Raw genomic sequence first — 19642 nt, 5'->3', positions numbered from 1 at the left:
GGTTTTAATTTTAAACAATCAATCATAACATTTGTTTGATCGATGATCTTTGTTTTCAATCAAAATTAAAATGATGGAAAAAAATTTCAATGGGTGGAAAAGAGAAGAAGAAGTGGAATAATATGATTATGAAAATAAAGGATATAGGTTTAGATTTAGTATAAAGGTGAAGGATAATATAGACAATTTTTTATTTTTAAGACATCCCTTAACCTCCTTCAATGGATGGGAATAAAAATGTGGCCCCTAATTCCTTTTGAATGGCCCCTAAAAACGCTGGGCTTTTTTGGGGGTTTTGGAGTGTTTTTTTCTTTCTTCTTCACAGAGCTGTGGAACTCTACACACAGTAGCGTGGAATGCTAAAGTAAAGTCAGTGTTCTCTGCAATTAATCAATGGATCAAATTCAAAGAGGAGTAGGAGGAGCTCCTCCTTCCAGAGCTCACCACTTTCACCCATCTCGAAATCCTATCGCTGATCTCTTCAACCTCTACCTCGGTGTATATTTCCTAATCCCCCCCTCTCTCTCTCTCTATATGTTATCGTTTAATTTGATCCCCTAATTGATTTTTTGGTTTTCATTGAGCAGAGGAATTTGCGGCAAAAGACTGAAGATGTAATCAGAGAATCTCCGTAAGTTCGTTTTCTTCAGTAGACTTGATTTGCATTGTTGGGTCTCAATTTTATCTAGGGTTTATGATTAAGTTGAAAATTGAAATTGGCTTCAAATGATCGTATAACACATATTACTGTTGATTAGTTGGTATCTTTTGATGTTCTGATTACTTGTTGTAAACAAAAATGATTATTCAGAAACAAGTCTCAAAAGAGGATAACTGCTTTTAACCGGGACCTTCCTCCTCGGAACGAACAGTTTGTTTCTGATTTTGAACAACTTCAGGCCCAGTTTCCGGTAAGTGTCTAACCGAAAATTGCTCATTTAAAGATTTGCATATAGTAATGGTTGAGTTATTGATAGTAACGACATTGGGAGAGATAGTAAGTAGTCGGAGTTGGAGAGACGTGTTTAATAAAGGACTCATATAGTAATCTATTTGCATTTGTGACTTATCGACAAAAACTGCTAGAGGAATGTTGACCCAAATCTAAAACCAAAAGTATGATTCTGTACAAGTTTATTATGGGAGATACTGGGGTAAAGGTTTTGTATCTCGACGAATACCCTTTTCCTGAGCACAAGCTCTGCCTCCAATGTTTTGTTTGTAGCTGAGTCTTTGTTCTAGGTCGGTATATATGCAATATGTATGCTATCTCTGATGGTTCTTTGACAAAAGAGAAAAGAAAATGTGACTTTGTTTTTTGTCATTTTGCAGGACCAGGAGCAATTGCGAGCAGTTACAGAATCTGTCCTTATTACTTTGGTTGTGCAATGTAGTAGTCACACACCGCGGGCGGAGTTTCTTCTGTTCGCGTTGCGTAGCTTGTGTACCATGGGTTATGTAAATTGGGACACATTCTTGCCATCTCTCCTTTCTTCAGTTTCCGCAGCAGAGACATCCATTGGACAAACAAGTCATCAAGCAGCATCAAGTAGCCTTGCGTCTTCAGGTTTGACACATATTGGAATGATGCAATCATCAAGTGCAGTTCCTAACTCCACTTTTCATTCCACAAATCCCGCGTCTCCTTTAACCTCAATGCATGGCATTGGATCTCCTGCTCAGTCAGCGTCAGAACCATCTACAACTATGTCACCCATCAAGTCTTCAACTTTTGCCTCCACTGGGCAGAAAATTGTTTCTAGGACAAATCCTTCACTAAGAGATTCTGCTGTTAGCTGTTTACGTCAGTTGTCATGTAAGATCATTTTGGCTGGCCTTGAATCCAATTTGAAGCCAGTTACACATGCTGATATTTTCACCCACATGCTGAATTGGTTAGTTAATTGGGATCAAAGAACCCAGGTTAATGAAACTGATGGACTAAAAGCTTGGAAACCAGATCGGTCTCTGAATGACTGGCTGCACAGTTGCTTAGATGTAATTTGGCTGTTGGTTGATGCAGATAAATGTAGGGTTCCGTTCTATGAATTGCTTCGCAGTGGCCTGCAGTTTATGGAAAATGTACCTGATGATGAAGCCTTGTTTACTCTGATTTTGGAGATCCATAGGAGACGAGATATGGTGGCCATGCACATGCAAATGTTGGATCAGCACCTTCACTGCCCAACATTTGGTACTCATCGATTAATGACTCAAGCTTATCCAAGTGTATCAGGTGAATCAGCAGCTAGCTTGCGTTATTCTCCCATCACATATCCGAGTGTACTAGGAGAGCCTTTGCATGGAGAGGTAAGAGCAATCTTTAATCTTTTGTGTAGCATGAACCTTAAAAGTCAAAAGATACTGTAAGAACAAGAATGGTAGAGAGTTTTGATTTGACGGGCATGTGCCACACCTTCACCCATAGGTGTATGCGTCTGAGAATTTTTCTCATGAGCTTGAGGTTCATTCAGAGAAACTATGAAACAGCATTCACCTCGGGCACACTGGCAGGGTGGCATATATGAAGCGCACACTCAATACTAGAATAACCTCTTGCACGTGATCCCTGAGTTCGAATCCTTATAGGTTTATACTAAAATTTGCAAAAACTAATTGGTCAGGCATATATAGGAACGGTTCATGTCAGGAAAGATACGGCTCTGTGATCTTCTCACTGAATCCTAGAACCTTAAAGTTTGTAGGGATCAGCCTTATCACTTGGATTTTGGTGATAGTTTAATTCTAGCTGATTTGGAGTCGAATAATATATTTATGTACACATGGATGAAATCATGGAAGAGTAAAATTCAGCTGTGTTAGGTTGATTATTTTCTGGGCGAAGGATTTCTTTACTTCATGTAACGTTGTTATGTTAGTCAGTTTGTTATGTTAATTTGACATCAAGTAGCTGTAAGTTTTGTATATCATTTATTCATTTTACAGTTGTCAAGAGTCTATCTCTTACTACTTCAGGCTCACACCCTTCATATAGAAAGAAACCCTCTGTCAAAGGCATGTAGGACTTACTGCAGGAAGTCATTGCTTCACATATACTACTTGAACTAGGGACCTTTCAAGTTGCTAGAAAGTTGACTTTTCTCGCGGTTAGAGTTGATGCACATTTTTATTCCCGTTTCTAAGTTGAGGTAGTGGGCATTTAGCTATGAGATGATTTATTTGTTTCTGCTTGTATCAGAAAATCTAGCCTACGTCAACTTGTTTGGGACTAAAGGCTTGGTTGTTGTTGTATCAGAAAATCATGTTGGTCAGCTGACCAATTTTGCTTTCAACTTTGACAATAGCTATTGATGAAAAGTTATAAGCTTACATTATTTTTCTGTAACTTGTCTTACTTTTATCATTAAGCTCTAGTAGGAGCATAAATAATCCAGGTAGTTTTTGTTCAACTTTGGGGTTCACTTCATAACATATGGCTATAGTTGTTTTCTGTCTTACAGGCAACTCCCTGTTTTCTTTTATATTGGTGTAGGATCTAGCAACCTCCATCCAAAAAGGAAATATGGACTGGGAAAGAGCTCTTCGTTGTGTAAGACATGCTCTTCGAACATCCCCATCACCTGACTGGTGGAGACGTGTGCTACTTATGGCTCCCTGTTATAAATCTAATGCTCAAGGATCAACTCCTGGTGCTGTTTTCTCTAGTGAGATGATTAGCGAGGCAACCATCGAGAGAACAGTTGAACTGTTGAAGATGACAAATTCAGGTAATGGTTTCTCTTTCTTAATCTTTGAGCCTTCTCTGAGCTACATGCTTGAACTGAATTTGTACTTCAACAAGCATCCCTTTGTTGGGCTTTTTGACTGTTTACTTATTTAAAAGTCCTCAAGAGTACTGCAGGTGATCTTATGTTGTTTCTAAATGAATTAATTCTTTGCAGATACACATTTCTGGCAAGAGTGGCTTATATTTTCGGATATATTTTTCTTTCTCATGAAGAGTGGTTGTATTGATTTTCTCGATTTTGTGGACAAGCTTGCTTCTCGAGTTCTGAAGGGTGATCATCAGATTCTTCAGAGCAATCATGTGACGTGGCTGCTGGCACAAATTATTCGAATTGAGATTGTGACAAACGCCCTAAACTCAGACCCCAGAAAGGTTTCTTTCAATCTTTTCTTAAGTGTTGTATGAGGCTTTTGCGGTCTTGTTTTTGTTTATTGCTTGCACAGCTGCCCCCCTTCTTGCCTCTGCAATTTTTTCTTTAGCTATTTGGTATGGGGGATAATCTAACCATATCATTGTTGACATGCCAATAGAACATTAAATCATTTGTATTCTTACTTTCTGAGATAAGAGAAGTTATACATTTCGTGGTATGCGGCTACTTGCAGATTGGTCTAATTGAATTTACTGCAACAATATACTGCATTATTTTATGTTAGGTGGAGAGTACCAGAAAGATTCTATCTTTTCATAAAGAGGATAGAAACTCAGATCCGAACAACGTTACCCCTCAAAGCATCCTGTTTGATTTTATAAGCAGTAGTCAGACTTTACGTATTTGGTCTTTCAACACTTCAATTAGAGAGTATTTGAATCACGAGCAGCTTCAAAAGGGCAAGCAGATAGATGAGTGGTGGAAGCAAGTAACAAAAGGTACATTCCCATTATCCTAGCCACAGTAGTTTGTTGGATTGAAGTATATGATGGGAATTAACAATGCAATCAGAAACTTTTCCTAAAGTATTATTGCTTTTTTTTTTTTTCCGACTTTTGTCCTGCTTTTAGTTTGTTTGCTTTGATTTCATTGTTCATGCATATTGTCTTCGCTAGTTGTTGGTAGTGCCTGAGTGTTCCAATATGATGAGGGAACTAGAAAAAATACCATTGAAATTTTACATTTTACTGGTTATTCCTGGTTGTTAAAAAAGTCTGGAAACTGTTTATGTGCTTGGTTTCAAAGTTGTTACAGGGACGATTAAAATAACAAGCAAAGAAAACTTTAAGCACAGTTAAATTTTTTTCGTTTGTGAAGTGTGCTCCATGATTTATCAATTATATGGTCACTAAGCTGCTGTTTGAATGAGTAGAACACCTATTGTTGTTGTACATTTTCTGATACTTTACTAAGTAAAACCGGTCTCTTGTGGTTAATCAGTTTCTGGTGGTCTTTCTTGAAGCATACATTGACCTTCTAATGTACCTTAAAGCCAATTTTCAATTTGATATACAGGCCTGATTTCAGAATGTTTTCATTATTGGTCTCTTATCCTGAGTATAACAGGTACTTTTAGCAAACATAATAACCAAAAATTTAATTGCAGGAGAGCGTATGCTTGACTATATGAATTTGGATGATAGGTCAATTGGAATGTTTTGGGTTCTGTCATATACAATGGCACAGCCTGCTTGTGAAGCAGTTATGAATTGGTTGACCTCATCTGGAGTAACAGAATTGTTACCAGGATCAAATGTGCAGTCCAATGAGAGGGTAATGGTGATGCGAGAAGTTTGCCCCATGCCAATGTCACTATTATCTGGTCTTTCCATCAACCTATGTCTTAAACTCGGGTATCAGCTCGAAGAATCTATGTTTTTTAATCAGGTAAATGTGAATGTAGATTTATTTTTACCATACCTTCTCCCCATATTTTTATAACCAAATTACCAATATATCTGCGAATCCTAGAGCTAGTTTTACTTACTTGAGTAGTTTTTTTGGGTAATGGTTTTCAGCTGATCCCTTATTTTCAACGCAGGTTATTCCGAGCATTTCAATGGTTGAAACGTACGTCAGATTGCTTCTAGTTGCGCCTAATTCATTATTTAGAGTGCATTTTACGGTAATCGATATTTGCTTTTTGAGTTATTTATTTTCTAAGCTGCTTATTGCTTGTATGCTTATTGTAGTTTCCATCCACTTCCGAATTTACCATGATTCACATACACTGTTATAATTATGTAATTCTCTCTATAATTATTTTCAAATATATCCGAGGATGACACTGTGATTATATTTTGGGAGCTGTATGCACAAATATGATGAGAGGAAGATGTATGATCAAGTGCAGGCAATCAGCATTATAAGCAGTTAGCCAAAGTATATAAGACACCCGTCCCTCTTATCAAAAAAAGAAAAAAATCCACCTGCCTCAGTTTCTTCACTACCAGCAGAGAATATTTTATCTTTTCTCAATTGCATATTTTTTCGGACTTCTTTTAATCTGACATTCTTTGTTTTCATGAATCTCATTGGATATATGAATATCCGTTAATGAATACTGAACAATTCATTGACATCTTTTTTTCAATTACCAAACTGATGACACTGCTGAAACTGAACCCTTTTTTTTGTGTTAATATTACCAGTATGTACGTGTTATAGTGATATTGTTTGGTAGTTCCTCTTGCATGTAATGCACTTCTGTAATATTTTCTGTTTATGTCTGCAGAATTTGGCGACGAGGAATCCAGCCATACTAAACAAGCCTGGCGTATCCCTACTCCTGCTGGAAATACTAAACTACCGCTTCCTTCCACTTTATAGGTGATCTCTGCTGAACAACCTTGTTTATAAGTGAAAAATGATTCTGTACATTATATATGTGACATACAGGCAAGCTGTTTCATTTTATATAACAAATGTCGAATATCAGATTCCATTTCTAAAGTTCAGTGTAGAATCTTAATAGCTCCACACATGATGTTTAAAGAAATTATTGTTTGCTTATAGTATAATTATGAGGATTCTCTGTTTGCAGGTATCATGGGAAGTCCAAGGCATTAATGTATGACGTTGCAAAAATAATTGCGATGCTAAAGGGAAGACGAGCAGAGCATCGCGTATTCAGATTGGCTGAAAACCTATGCATGAACCTCATCTTGTCACTACGAGATGTGTTTTTGGTGAAAAAAGATTTGAAGGTGAATTTTTTTCAAGTTCTTAATTTTTCGAATGCTAGTTTGTTTTAGTTAGCTAAATACACTTCACCATTTTTGCAGGGTCCAACCGAATTCACAGAAACATTGAATAGGATGACGATAATCAGTCTTGCTATTACTATCAAGACCCGTGGTATTGCCGAAGTTGAGCAAATGGTTTACCTTCAACCGCTTTTGGAGCAAGTAATGGCAACTAGTCAGCATACTTGGTCAGAGAAGACAATGCGCCATTTCCCTCCTGTTATTCGTGAAGCTTTATTGGGACGGATGGACAAAAGAGGGCATGCCATTCAAGCTTGGCAACAGGTTTGTGCGCATTAAAGAGCTTTTTTTGAATTCTGATCCACTGTGCAAGTCAGGTGACAGGTTGGTGGATGTGTCAAGACCTTGCAGCATATCATCGTTCTTCTGGTCTGCCTGGTGTCCCATGACATAATGAGGTCATCAGACAGCATACCTTTGAGGGAGCATGTGTGGATATCCCCCATCAACACATCTTTTAATTCCTGGCCATATTTTTCTGTCTCACTGTTTCCTTTCTAGACACATCACTTAGTTATATAGTTTTCTTTTCTTGTGGCAGGCAGAAACAACTGTTATTAACCAATGCACACAGCTTCTGTCACCCTCTGCTGATCCATCTTATGTTCTGACTTACATTAACCATAGTTTTCCTCAACATCGACAATATCTATGTGCTGGTGCTTGGATTCTTATGCATGGCCACCCTGAAAGCATTAATAGTGCAAACCTCGTGAGAATCTCTCTCTCTCTCTCTCATGGATTCATTTGTTCCCTCTGCATCCAATCATTTTTCGGAGTTTTTGTTGCAGGGACGTGTCTTGAGAGAATTTACGCCCGAAGAAGTGACATCTAATATTTACACTATGGTTGATGTACTTCTTCATCATATTCATATGGAAATGCAACATGGGCATCTCCAACAGGTACTTTCTCTCTCTGTTCTCCTTTAAAATTTTTGGTCACTTCCAAATCTAATTTCTCTTTGTTTCTTGTTTATACAGGACCTTCTAGCAAAAGCTAGTGCCAACCTTACGTTTTTTATATGGACACATGAGCTACTTCCATTAGATATCTTGCTGCTAGCACTTATTGACCGTGATGACGACCCTAATGCTTTGCGGATAGTGGTATGTTTCTGTAGTGATCAGACCTCTGTTATCTTCCTTTAAGTGCTTGATATTCCATTACTGCAAACCATAACCTATCACAACTTTCATGGCAATTTAACAAACTTCTTTACTGTAGACTAAGAACACCAAAGTCCATGAGTGGTTGGGTACTTAAATTCGAAGGAATTCTTAAAGATAATTATGCAGATTCTTTGTGTCCATTTCGCAGATGGCTCTGATTGATAAGCAAGAGCTTCAACAAAGAATCAAATTATTTTGTATGAACCGTGGCCCCCCTGAGCATTGGCTTCACTCAGGAATTTTCAAGCGTGTCGAGTTGCAGAAAGCTCTTGGGAATCATCTCTCTTGGAAGGAGCGGTAATTTTCTGCAGACCAACATGCTAATTATGCTTTCTATTCATGTAAACTTGTACTTTCATTCCTTTTCTCCGCTTCTCGTCCTCACTTGTTAGTTGTCATCTTCATTTTTGTTCATTCTGAGTTGAAAAGTTCATGACATGTATTCTCACAAATGAGAAATCCACTAACTTTTAGTCGCTCTGGCCTTCACAGGTACCCACCCTTCTTTGATGATATTGCAGCTCGCTTGCTTCCAGTCATTCCTTTAATTGTTTACAGGTTTATTGAGAATGATGCTCATGATGTGGCCGAGAGGTTCCTTGCTGCTTATTCTGCCTTGCTCGCCTACCACCCATTGAGGTTCACATTTGTCAGAGATATTCTTGCCTATTTCTATGGTCATCTTCCAAGCAAGTTGATCGTGAGAATTCTAAATGTACTCGATCTTTCCAAGGTACTGATGCTTTATATTTCTGGCTTATTGCATCTACTTATTTTTGAGCTGCGCTCTTTGCTGACTTTTGGGTTTTTCTTAGATCCCATTCTCCGAATCATTCCCTCGTCACATTAGTTCATCAAATCCTGCAACATGCCCACCGCCAGACTATTTTGCTACTCTCCTGTTGGGAATAGTAAACAATGTTATTCCCCCTCTAAATAACAAATCCAAATCTGGAGCAATGGGAGACACCGCAAACAATTCTCGGACCGCATATAACAGAACCCAAGCACCATCGCATTCGGGCCCGATAAATGCTTCGGAGGTTCAGAAACCATTTTATCAAATTCAAGATCCTGGCACGCTTACCCAGCTTTATCTTGAAACAGCAGCAATTGAACTCCTCTCACTACCAGCGTCGCCTTCTCAAATAGTAACTGCACTTGTTAATATAGTCGTGCATTTTCAACCCACACTAATTCAGTCTAGTAGCGGTCTTCAAGGAACATCAAGTGGTGTTAGTCAAGGATCTGTTTTACCAAACTCACCTACAGCTGGAAGCACAGACTCCATGAACACAAGCCGATCGAATCCCTCAACTATAGGAATCAACACCAGCAACTTTGTTTCAAAAAGTGGTTATACGAGCCAACAATTATCCTGTTTGATGATCCAAGCTTGTGGTCTTCTATTAGCTCAGTTACCTCCGGATTTTCATGTGCAACTTTATGTAGAGGCATCACGTATAATTAAAGAGTGTTGGTGGCTCACTGATGGGAAAAAGTCAGTGAAGGAGCTAGATTCTGCTGTTGGATATGCTTTGCTAGATCCAACATGGGCCGCTCAAGATAACACATCAACAGCCATAGGTACTACTGTCACCTCCATTTTTTTTACTGATAAACTTCCTTCATCTTAGATTCAGGTGTTTATTTCAGTATCTCGCATTTCTTATTTGATGGTACTTAGATTCTGCAACTCTGTTTTCTCCCACCTGCACCACTTATGTTTTTGAGAAAATAGCCCAGCAACTTGCGAGCTTCTTTAGTTTGCTTTACTGATTTAAGACTACACCTGTTGTTTTCACACAATAATCTTGCGATTGTCAAAATACCCCTCAAATATTAGTGGAGACAATTTTAAACCCAGAAATGAGCAAGTACCAAGGTTGCTTCCCAAATACAATTCATTTTTTTTTTTTTGTAGTTTAACTTCAAACACAGTTTTCTCTCCAAGAAATGTACAGCAGTTGAAATTCAAATACACTATCAGACATAAGTTCGAGTAATCCCATAGAAGCAGGGTATATTTTGAGAGTAAATTGGCATATAGTGTGATGCGTCCAGAAGTTGCCTGTAAGGCTGTAACTGTATTTAATGCTAAAAAGTTTAGATGGAAGAGTAAAACCCTAAAACCAAAAGGATGAATGTTAATTACTGGATTAACCTTTAAAACAAAGTGAATAGGTTAGTTAATGTATCGTATATTTCTTTAATAGGCATCTGGCAAAAGGATACAGAGGAGTTGTCCGATTCTCACCGTTGTTATTGGCTTATGCTTATCGCCTTATTTTCCCTTCTTTATAGATTGTGTTTCCAATATACATTCTGACATTTAGCTTATAAATGTTTTATCTTATAACAGGTAATATAGTTGCCCTCCTGCATTCTTTCTTTAGTAACCTTCCTCAGGAATGGCTTGAAGGGGCACATGCAATTATTAAGCATCTTAGACCTGTCTCGTCTGTTGCAATGTTGAGGATAGCATTCCGTATACTTGGTCCTTTGCTCCCTCGTCTTGCCTTTGCGCGCCCACTATTTATGAAGGTACATAAGCTCACATCGAATCTTATGGTTTTCCTATTATATTGAAACCCAGAACATTGGGTGCGAACTAGACTCGAGACAACTATTCGAGTGATATAACCGTAATCGTAAGGAAAACCAATTTTCCTCACGGTATTATGCATTTCTTGAATGATTTTTTACAGCACCAGACTTCCAAAAAATTTAATGTATCAAATTTTATACTATTAAGGTTCCATAATAAATCAGTGCCGGTTGATTTCATTATTTTATCATTTTTCTGTTTATAAAGAAATATTTTTAACGCTCTTTTACTATTATTATAGTCTCTGGCTTTGCTATTCAACTTAATGGCGGATGTCTTCGGGAGAAACTCACAGCCTTCTACACCCACGGAAGCCTCAGACATAGCAGATCTTATCGATTTCTTGTAAGATTCTCGTTCCATTTTCTATTTCGATTTGCAGATCAACTTCTTCGGTCTATTTTTACTTTGGGAGCATTAACATTTGCTTTTTCTTTCTCAGACACCATGCGGTTCTATATGAAGGACAGGGAGGACCGGTGCAGAGTACTAGTAAACCTAAAATAGAGACCCTAGCTCTCTGTGGGAAGTTAATGGAACTTTTAAGGCCTGATGTTCAACACCTTCTTTCTCACCTTCGAACTGATCCCATGTCTTCCGTTTATGCTGCTACTCATCCGAAGGTGGTGTCTCAGAATCCTCCTCAGTATTAAGTTCGTTTGGTGGTATATATCTTCTTTTTTTCCTGTCTTTTTTCCAATGGCAGCAGTATGTACTAACTCACAATGTATTTGTTGACCACTAGATATATATATGATAAATTAAATGTAAGGGTGGTACGTCATTTTTGACGTATCAACCCAACAATCAATCAGTAAATCACTATTCGTCAATCAATCCTGAAATCTTGGGGTTTCTACAGTGCTTCTGTGTTAAAGAGAAGAACTGTTATGTGTGCACTTATAGGTGCAACTGAAGTGGATTTAAAATTAAGGCAGGCCCAGAGTTGAATAAGAGATGCAACTTTGCCAAGTGAGTCAAATGAACACACATGTCAACGAAGAAGTTAATGATGCGAAACAGTAAACAAGCAGTAAGTTAAGAGGGTGTTTGAATACCACATGAAAACTAGTTTTTTCTACCTAATTAAGTCTGAAAAAACCAAAGTTAATTTAGGAACTACAGTAAATTTCAAAATAACTTATAAGGAAAAAAAATATCATTTTTTTTTGAAGCAACAAAATTTCGCTTACGACTTCTGAAAAGTGTTTCTGCTACTGGGTAGTTGTAGCACTTGTGCTCCTGGTTGCCATAAAGGTTACAAAAGATGTAACTTAGTGGCCCCTTCTAAAATGATCTCGTTGATTGACTTTGTAAACTCTAAAACAAAATACGGGCAACAATTAGAATTTGGTAATAATGTGTGAAGTGTACACATAAGTTATATAAAATGTAAACCTTTTTTTAAGACTATTAAAACTCATAATTCAGAGAAAAAAAAAAGAAAACCTATGGTGGAACTGAACTGATAGCATTATCTTTTTTCGCAACGCATTGTGGAGTAAAATAACATTGTTCCGATAAAAAGCGTTGCCAAAAGTTTCTGACTTTTCAGGGGATCCATACACAATGGTTGAACTGGTCTCATGAATCTTCTTCTATCCTTGCCATCATCACCAGAAGAAGAGGAAGAAGCCAACTCTGGGATGTGATGTTTATTTTTTGGACCCACTAATCATCATCCACGTGGTCATGACCGACCAATCGACGAATGCCCACATCCCCGCTGTGATTCCAATTAACGCACTAAGTCATGAGTGAGACGAGGGATATCTAAACCGCGTTTTTGCCACTCCTCTTGGTTGGCAAATGCGCGAACTTCGAATAAGACGTTCTATATTTGGTTATATGCAATAGACAACGAGAGTCATTGATCCATTCATTTTGTCATTATTAATATGTTTTTGAGATATCACTTTAGTTTTAGGAGGGAAGAAAACTGAAAGGTCCCAACCAAAACCCACTAACAAACCAATGGAAATTCACCTATGTGGCACAATGTGTGCCAATGGTTGAATGAAATTAGACCCTACAAACCGACCAGTCCTGGAGCATGCACACACTCTGTCTCACTCGAATCTCCTGATGGAGCTATGGCCTTCTGCCACATTACCATCCTTAAACCTTAGCTTGATGGAGTGATGTCTGAACTGACACACACGCACAATCTTATCTCATTTTCATGCTTATAAATAAGCAATCGAGTTATTATTTCTCAATAAAAACCCCACAGTTCCATTGAATTCAATCAATAAATAAATTATAAATTCCATGTTTGCGATTCATCCTTCCACCACTAATGGGGCAGCAACAAAAAGAATGATATCCTTGTGTCGCTAGCTTTTTCTACCTTCCCTTCTTCAAGTTATGATTGTAAAGGAGGCATTCCCTTTTTATGGTTTTTGTGTATAAGTCAGAAATAAATGGAATTATAATGTTTGTTGCTGTCTAGATGTCGTTTTTGGGTTAGTAGCGAGTGGTTTTTCAAAGGTACAGGTTTGATTCTTTCCATTACTGCAACTATTATTTTGTGGACAGCCGAGTGTCTTATAATTTTGGAATGTTTGGATGATTTGTCGGTCTCTGCTCCACTTCCAAAACATGGAAATTATCTATTAACCCAGAGTCCAGTGGTTCCGTATGAATCGAGATATTAAACCAGGTAATAACCACCCCTCACGTAGGGATGCGTCCACTTGAAGTTAGCAAGGGCCCATTTATGGTGGGGCCTACTGAAAGTTTTGTGAGGAGGGCCATTTTTTTTAGCGGTTCAAATAGACTTTTTATTTCCATAGTCTTTTTTTTTTTGGCATTTTTGCCTAGAGGAGTCGATAGTAACAACAGTATAAAGTATTTGTATGCAGAGTAAACGCATCGGATTCAAGTAATTCGGCGAGTCGCAATTACTCCGTACTATATATGCAGTGAGTCGTCTCCAGAGTGTGCAAAAAAAGTTAAAAGCCATTTTGACAACAGACGCATTGCACTTCGTTCCAAACATTTAGTTTTGTCGGTCTCCTAGTACTCTCACTAACTTCCGCTCATATATTCTCTGCCTCTCCACCATAACGTTGTCTCTCTTATACTGAGTGGACCACCACTCCCGTGGCGTGTGCTTGAATCTCATGCGCGCATTTGACAAATTGTAAGTATTTAACGCGTAGAATTACAAAGAAAACTGAATTACAAATTGTAAGTATTTAACGTGATATGGTGCATGCATATAGGCGTGTGGTACCTGATCAGTGAAAACTGAAAACTACATTTGGACTACTACTACTACCTGTTCTATTCCGTTGAATCTTTTCATACTTTCTTATATGACATTAACATGCACGAAAGGCTTGCGTTAGCCAAGCATCCCCATTATCTAATTTTCCTTGCGATGTACATTACTTTCGTGGACGAATTGGAAGTAGTAAAACAAAGCAGATTGACACCAACGAATAAATCAAAATTTGTGGACTGTATAGTACTACCGAGTGTGAATGCATTACGGGCAACTTTCAGTAGTTTGTAGCATGTTTTTCTCCCATTCTAATCTTCTTAGTTCAAGTTCATTATCTCAAAATATTCCCTTGGCGGAAAATAGTAGTAGTAGAATCTCCTAATCATAGAGTGTATAGGTTCTAGTGGTGCTCCAAAATGCTGCAGTCTAACGTCTTGATATGTCTTAGTCGCCATACTTTCTTTTATATATTTGGAGTTGTCTAACTTGCTGTGTTCATACATGATGAACTTTGGTAGTCAATTACGTAATGGTTGATTCTGACATTGTTCAAAGATGAGGAATAATTGTGGATATGTATAATTAATGTAATCCATCGTAGAAATTAATAAACAAAAATAGCAGAGAACACGCTATTTTGATCTTCAATTGTGCGCTGCTGGAAACACACGATGTGTTTACGGGCGTCCATTTTTCCAATTAGTGACGTGCATATACTACCTTAAGTCATTTCATCAACCAAGTAATCATGATTAATTGAACGGTGGTCCAAAAGGGAAGAAAAAAAAACAGCATCCCAAAGTTAGAAAGGATGTTGAGGTCCGAAATTCGAAGTGAGATTTTTGATTTGCCCGTTTCTAGTCGTCATGGGAAAGAAAATCAGGGAGCCCATACAAAGCTAACACAGCTTAATGTAGATAATATATTCTTACTTTTAATGTTAATTAAATCATTTATGCAGGTATAATAATAATTTTATATGAAAAATATAAAATTCAAGCTAACATAACAAACATAAAAATAGATTATCAAAAAATATAATGAAATTTAGGGGACCCGATAAATACCCGGACCCGACGGATAGTTAAGGTTTTTAACGGGTCCGGTTCCGGGTCCATCAATTTAGAAATCGGACCCTGAACCGATTAATATTAACGATTCCGGTTCCGGGTAATATACTACCCGGACCCGATAGGACTCGTTGGCACCCCAACATGGGTTAATAATTTCCCCAGTGCTACTACTTATCATCTTCTCCTTCTGATTAGAGATCACTGTCCAATAATATTTGCAAAAATTCTTTATGAACAACACAAATAAACTTCATGAAAACTATCCTCTCACACCTGTTTGCATGATGGGGCCAAAAAATGGTCACCTGCTAATCTTAAGTGGGCTGGGTCCATCTTCATGTGAGACAGTGGTTTTTATGTTATTTTTGGACACAGTTAATATAGAACCGCTGTATATATTGGTTTCCTATAGGGAAAGAAAATGATACACATAAACCACTTAGGCTTAATAAAATATGGTTCAGAGATGAAATTTAAGAACGCGCGGTTGGGGGATACTAAAACTAATCGGGGGATATAAATTACTAACCCCGTCCAATAGTGTCAGCTAAGGGGTGTTTTTTGGGGACAAAAATATTAAAATACCTTTTAGGTTAATACCCTTCCCTCTAAATTAAAATTTAAAACTAAAAATCAAAATCAAAATCAAACCCCAACAAGTTCTTAAAGATAGGTTAAATTGAATTGTTGTTGAGCAAAAAGAAGAAGAAGAAGAAGAAACGGTTTCATTGAGAAGGTACGCGATACCCAATCTTATTTAAAGTGTTATTGTTGTTTTAAATCTTCGTTTGGGTTAGAATCATAAACTCCACTCCCGGCATTGTGTTCATGATGAATACCCTGCCGATTTATTGTGCCGACATGGTTGATCGTTTGAATACCATGCCGATATCTGGTGTCGGCATTGCTTTTAGGATGAATATCATGCCGATATCTTGTGTCAGCATGACTTTTAGGATGAATACCATGCCGATATCTTGTGACGGCATTGTTTTTAGGATGAATACCATGCCGATACCAACATAGCTCAGAAAGTATGTCCCAAAACTTGTTTGTGTCGGCATCGTCAATTCCCAAGTTTACCGTGCCGATTTGAGGACAAAAACATACAGAAAATCTTTCCGAAATAGCAAGTACAATGTACATTTCCGGCACTACTATTGACATGCTCGATGATGAACTTTCTGTGCCGGCAGTTGATAAGTGCATAATTCATATGATTTTAGTATCCATTCCATACTTGTTTAAGCTATTATTCTTGCATATTTTCGTATCATTACTCTTGTTTTCTCTTATTTGTCTCTAATTGGTGAATCATACAAAAAGCATATACAAAGTGCTTAAAATAGCTAGGAATAGAAGTATTCCAAGTATCCAAGTGCCCAAGTCCAAGAGAAGTGGAAGAAGTGCGACGAAAAGGAGCAAAACGCTCAAAATCAAGAGAAGGGACAAATTCCGATCTTAACTGATTCAAATTAAGGATTTATCATCACCATCTTTAAGATAATTGAAAGATAAAAAGAATGCAAAAAGAATGAGGTCATTTCGAGTTCGGATGAAGAAGTTATGGCCAAAACAGTTTTTATCAAATACCGAGGACAGTGAAGTCCGCGAACTGGGTTTGCGGACTTAATTCCGAAAATTTCATCTGGATTTTGAAGTTTGCGGACTGGGTTCTCCCACTTAGCAAATGGGAAACGTGTATTCATACTTTGGAAGACCTAAGGGCACGTTTGGATTCGTTATTTCGTTATTTCGGGTCGGGTTCTTGAACCGAACTGAATACTTGGAGACCAAGCAATGTAAACCTATAAAAAGGTATTAGGTTATGTAAAATAATATGAATCAAATCTCATATCACAAGTTCTACATCAAAAACCTAGGGTTTACCCCTTTAGGGAGAAACCATCATTATTTATCTTCTTTGTAATATGAGGAGCTAAATCCTTTATTGATTAAGGATGAATTCAATGTTCTAAGAGTGAAGCTTTATTAATAATACAAATCTATTTGAGGTTTTAATCATCATCGTTTGTTTTCATTATATCTAGGGTTTATGATTGATTCTTAGATTGGTTTGGAGTGCACGTTAGATTAGTCTATTAATCATTCTATTTATAGTAGCAAGTTGAGCGATCCGTAATTTTCGTGCATCTCCTATACAAGTAGAAAACATGAGACCTTGCATAGGGATTTTGTAAAGAAATCGTGTGTCGAAACAACACTAGTAAGTGAACCGAGCGTACTGAGTTTAACTGTTGGGATCAAACCTAAATTGACAAATCCTAAAGCGTTCGATTGAGTTACACCTTGTAAGCGTACCTCAAGGCGGCTCAGTTGAATAGAATCCGGTGACTAAGCGTACCTGTTATCCGGTGATACAAGGAGTTTTGGGGATATTTAAGCGTACCTGCTATTCTACGGTTGGTGATGAATGGTTCTAACGGAAGATAGATAAGTATTCTAATCCTGTTAACGCTTGGTAACGGCAACGGATTCCTTGATCATCTTTCTTTTATTATTATCTTTTGATTTATCTTACAACAAAAACCCCCTTGTTATTTACTTTATCTTGCTGATACAAATAACCTATCAATTACACAACTCTCCGTGGGAACGATCTCGTACTACCGCTATATTACCAGTTAATTAGTGGGAAATATATTTATCAATTTGTTGAGCCTACGACAGCCCATACATCAGTGTATTTATAATTTCAAAATTGGGGGATATTGTGTATCGACATGGTTAAAGTATGAATACCATGCCTATTTGGTCTCTGCCGGCATGGTATTCATATTTTTACCTTGCCGACACTGAGTTTTTCAGCGTAACAGTGGCGAATTCAATGAAAAAAATCAAATTTAAATACATTAATACCTATACATGAGTGATTGGAGCACTTGTATCTTCAGCTTGTTTATTTTGCTGGGTTGGTTCTTCACCTAAACTTTCATGATCATAAACTTAATGTTGTTGCATTTACAAATTCAATGCTAATGATTTATTCTAATGATTATCAAACTAATCTATTAACTTAACTAATTATATTTAACCACTAAACATGATTAGTGAGGGGTATATTAGAAATTATATAAATTACCTGGATAGGGGTAACCTTGATTTACTATTTAAATCCCGTTTTTGTCTTTTTCCTATATCCCCCAATTAGTTTTAGTATCCCCAATCGCGCGTTCAAATTTAAGGTAGTAGCTAATTTTTTCATTTTGTTTTTCAAATAAGAAAGGGTATTATATTAAAACTAAGGAAAGTTATAGACAAAAATATCCTCACCATTTACAATACCTTTAATAACATTAGCTTTCAAACTAATAAGAAGGGGACATCTACTACAAAATAACACTCTTCTACTCCTTACCCATTTATTAGCTAGTTTATCAGCCTCCTTATTTAACATTCTATTTGCATACACGACCTTAGTATTCAAGTTCTCCATTCAACATTCTATTTGCATACACGACCTTAGTATTCAAGTTCTCCATTCATAGTTTGAAGGTTTATTGTTCGAAAAAAGAAACACATTTCTTCAATCACTTTGTATTTGAAAACTCTATATATGTAGTTCTATTGCCCATTACAAAGCTCTTTTTACTGCCAGAGCTTCTCCACATTCTGCGCTTGTACTGGATCCTTTAAATTTTATACTGTCAGTGATACAATCTGCACGCATTTTTTTAATGTTTCTACCGATACTGTTATTATTGTTTTTATTTGCACCTGACCTATCATAATCGCAATCTTTACAGTTCTAATACCCACATCTAAGTTATCTTTGTTTCCAGTCACTAGTAGAATTTCATATCAAACTAATACAATCTATTTGATTTTATGAACACGGAAGTAAAGAAGGTAGCTTCGTGTCCATAATCAATATTCACAGTGTAAAACAAAATATAACAAGTCAAAGGAATGAAGCATACGAGGACGAATAAATATATACGATGATGTGCATCAACCAACTACCATCGTTATGCAAATGCAAGTAATGCTAATACAAAGGACATGCGTAATCAATGATTGTAATATGACTAATACGATGATAATAATAACGCAAAATGTAAATGAAACGATGATATACGTGGTTCATCACTAAAACCTATATCCACAGGGTATTGAGAGGTTTTCACTATGAGTTTAAGATAACTACAGAACTTAAGTCAAATGACTTTGAGTGGAAGATGAAGGTAAGATTACATGGATGAAGCTCTCTTCTAATACATACTTTCTCTTTCCTAAATTCTTTTTCTCGGTTCGAAACTGCTAACCTCTTATTTTGAGTCAGAGTTGGGTATTTATAGTATCTTCGTGTGGCCCCCTTATCATAGGTGTTATCAACCATCTTGTCCGCGTGTCAATCCCGCTGATATACGTCGCGCCATTCCGAAGGTTTCCTAACGGTAACACCCTATCACGATGATTCTCCTCTAAATGAGCCACACAAATCTTTCCACGCGTCCCCTGTTTGAAACATTTAATGTGGGTAGATGGATAAACCCACGCCGAGACAGCTGTAGATGTAGTCTTGTATTTTCAATGCTGGTCAAAGTTATCTCATTCGCTTAATTTGAAACTGTCTCGAGATTGGGTAAAGTG

At 37.3% G+C, this 19642-nt stretch overlaps 1 protein-coding gene across 1 annotated transcript; it reads left to right on the top strand.

The window, feature by feature from the left end:
• Positions 1-300: 300 nt before the first annotated feature.
• Positions 301-11563, top strand: LOC113275367 (mediator of RNA polymerase II transcription subunit 23-like). The gene is made up of 21 exons (XM_026524853.1): positions 301-498; positions 588-631; positions 812-911; positions 1333-2310; positions 3494-3728; positions 3903-4120; positions 4405-4618; positions 5287-5567; positions 5722-5805; positions 6415-6509; positions 6724-6886; positions 6965-7210; positions 7488-7658; positions 7738-7851; positions 7930-8055; positions 8267-8415; positions 8611-8851; positions 8934-9705; positions 10481-10662; positions 10968-11071; positions 11169-11563. The coding sequence occupies exons 1-21, from the start codon at positions 394-396 to the stop codon at positions 11377-11379; spliced, it is 4833 nt and encodes a 1610-aa protein (XP_026380638.1). The 5' UTR covers positions 301-393; the 3' UTR covers positions 11380-11563.
• The last annotated feature ends 8079 nt before the right edge of the window (positions 11564-19642 follow it).

The sequence above is a fragment of the Papaver somniferum genome, chromosome 4, assembly GCF_003573695.1.
Source record: "Papaver somniferum cultivar HN1 chromosome 4, ASM357369v1, whole genome shotgun sequence".
Classification (NCBI taxonomy): domain Eukaryota; kingdom Viridiplantae; phylum Streptophyta; class Magnoliopsida; order Ranunculales; family Papaveraceae; genus Papaver; species Papaver somniferum.
This window is presented reverse-complemented; position numbering and strand designations above follow the sequence as displayed.

Coding starts and splice junctions, on each gene's coding strand:
- LOC113275367 (XM_026524853.1), top strand. CDS start 394: ATGGATCAAATTCAAAGAGGAGTAGGAGGAGCTCCTCCTTCCAGAGCT. Junction 3,729..3,902: donor GTTGAAGATGACAAATTCAG/GTAATGGTTTCT, acceptor AATTCTTTGCAG/ATACACATTTCTGGCAAGAG. Junction 6,887..6,964: donor TGGTGAAAAAAGATTTGAAG/GTGAATTTTTTT, acceptor CCATTTTTGCAG/GGTCCAACCGAATTCACAGA.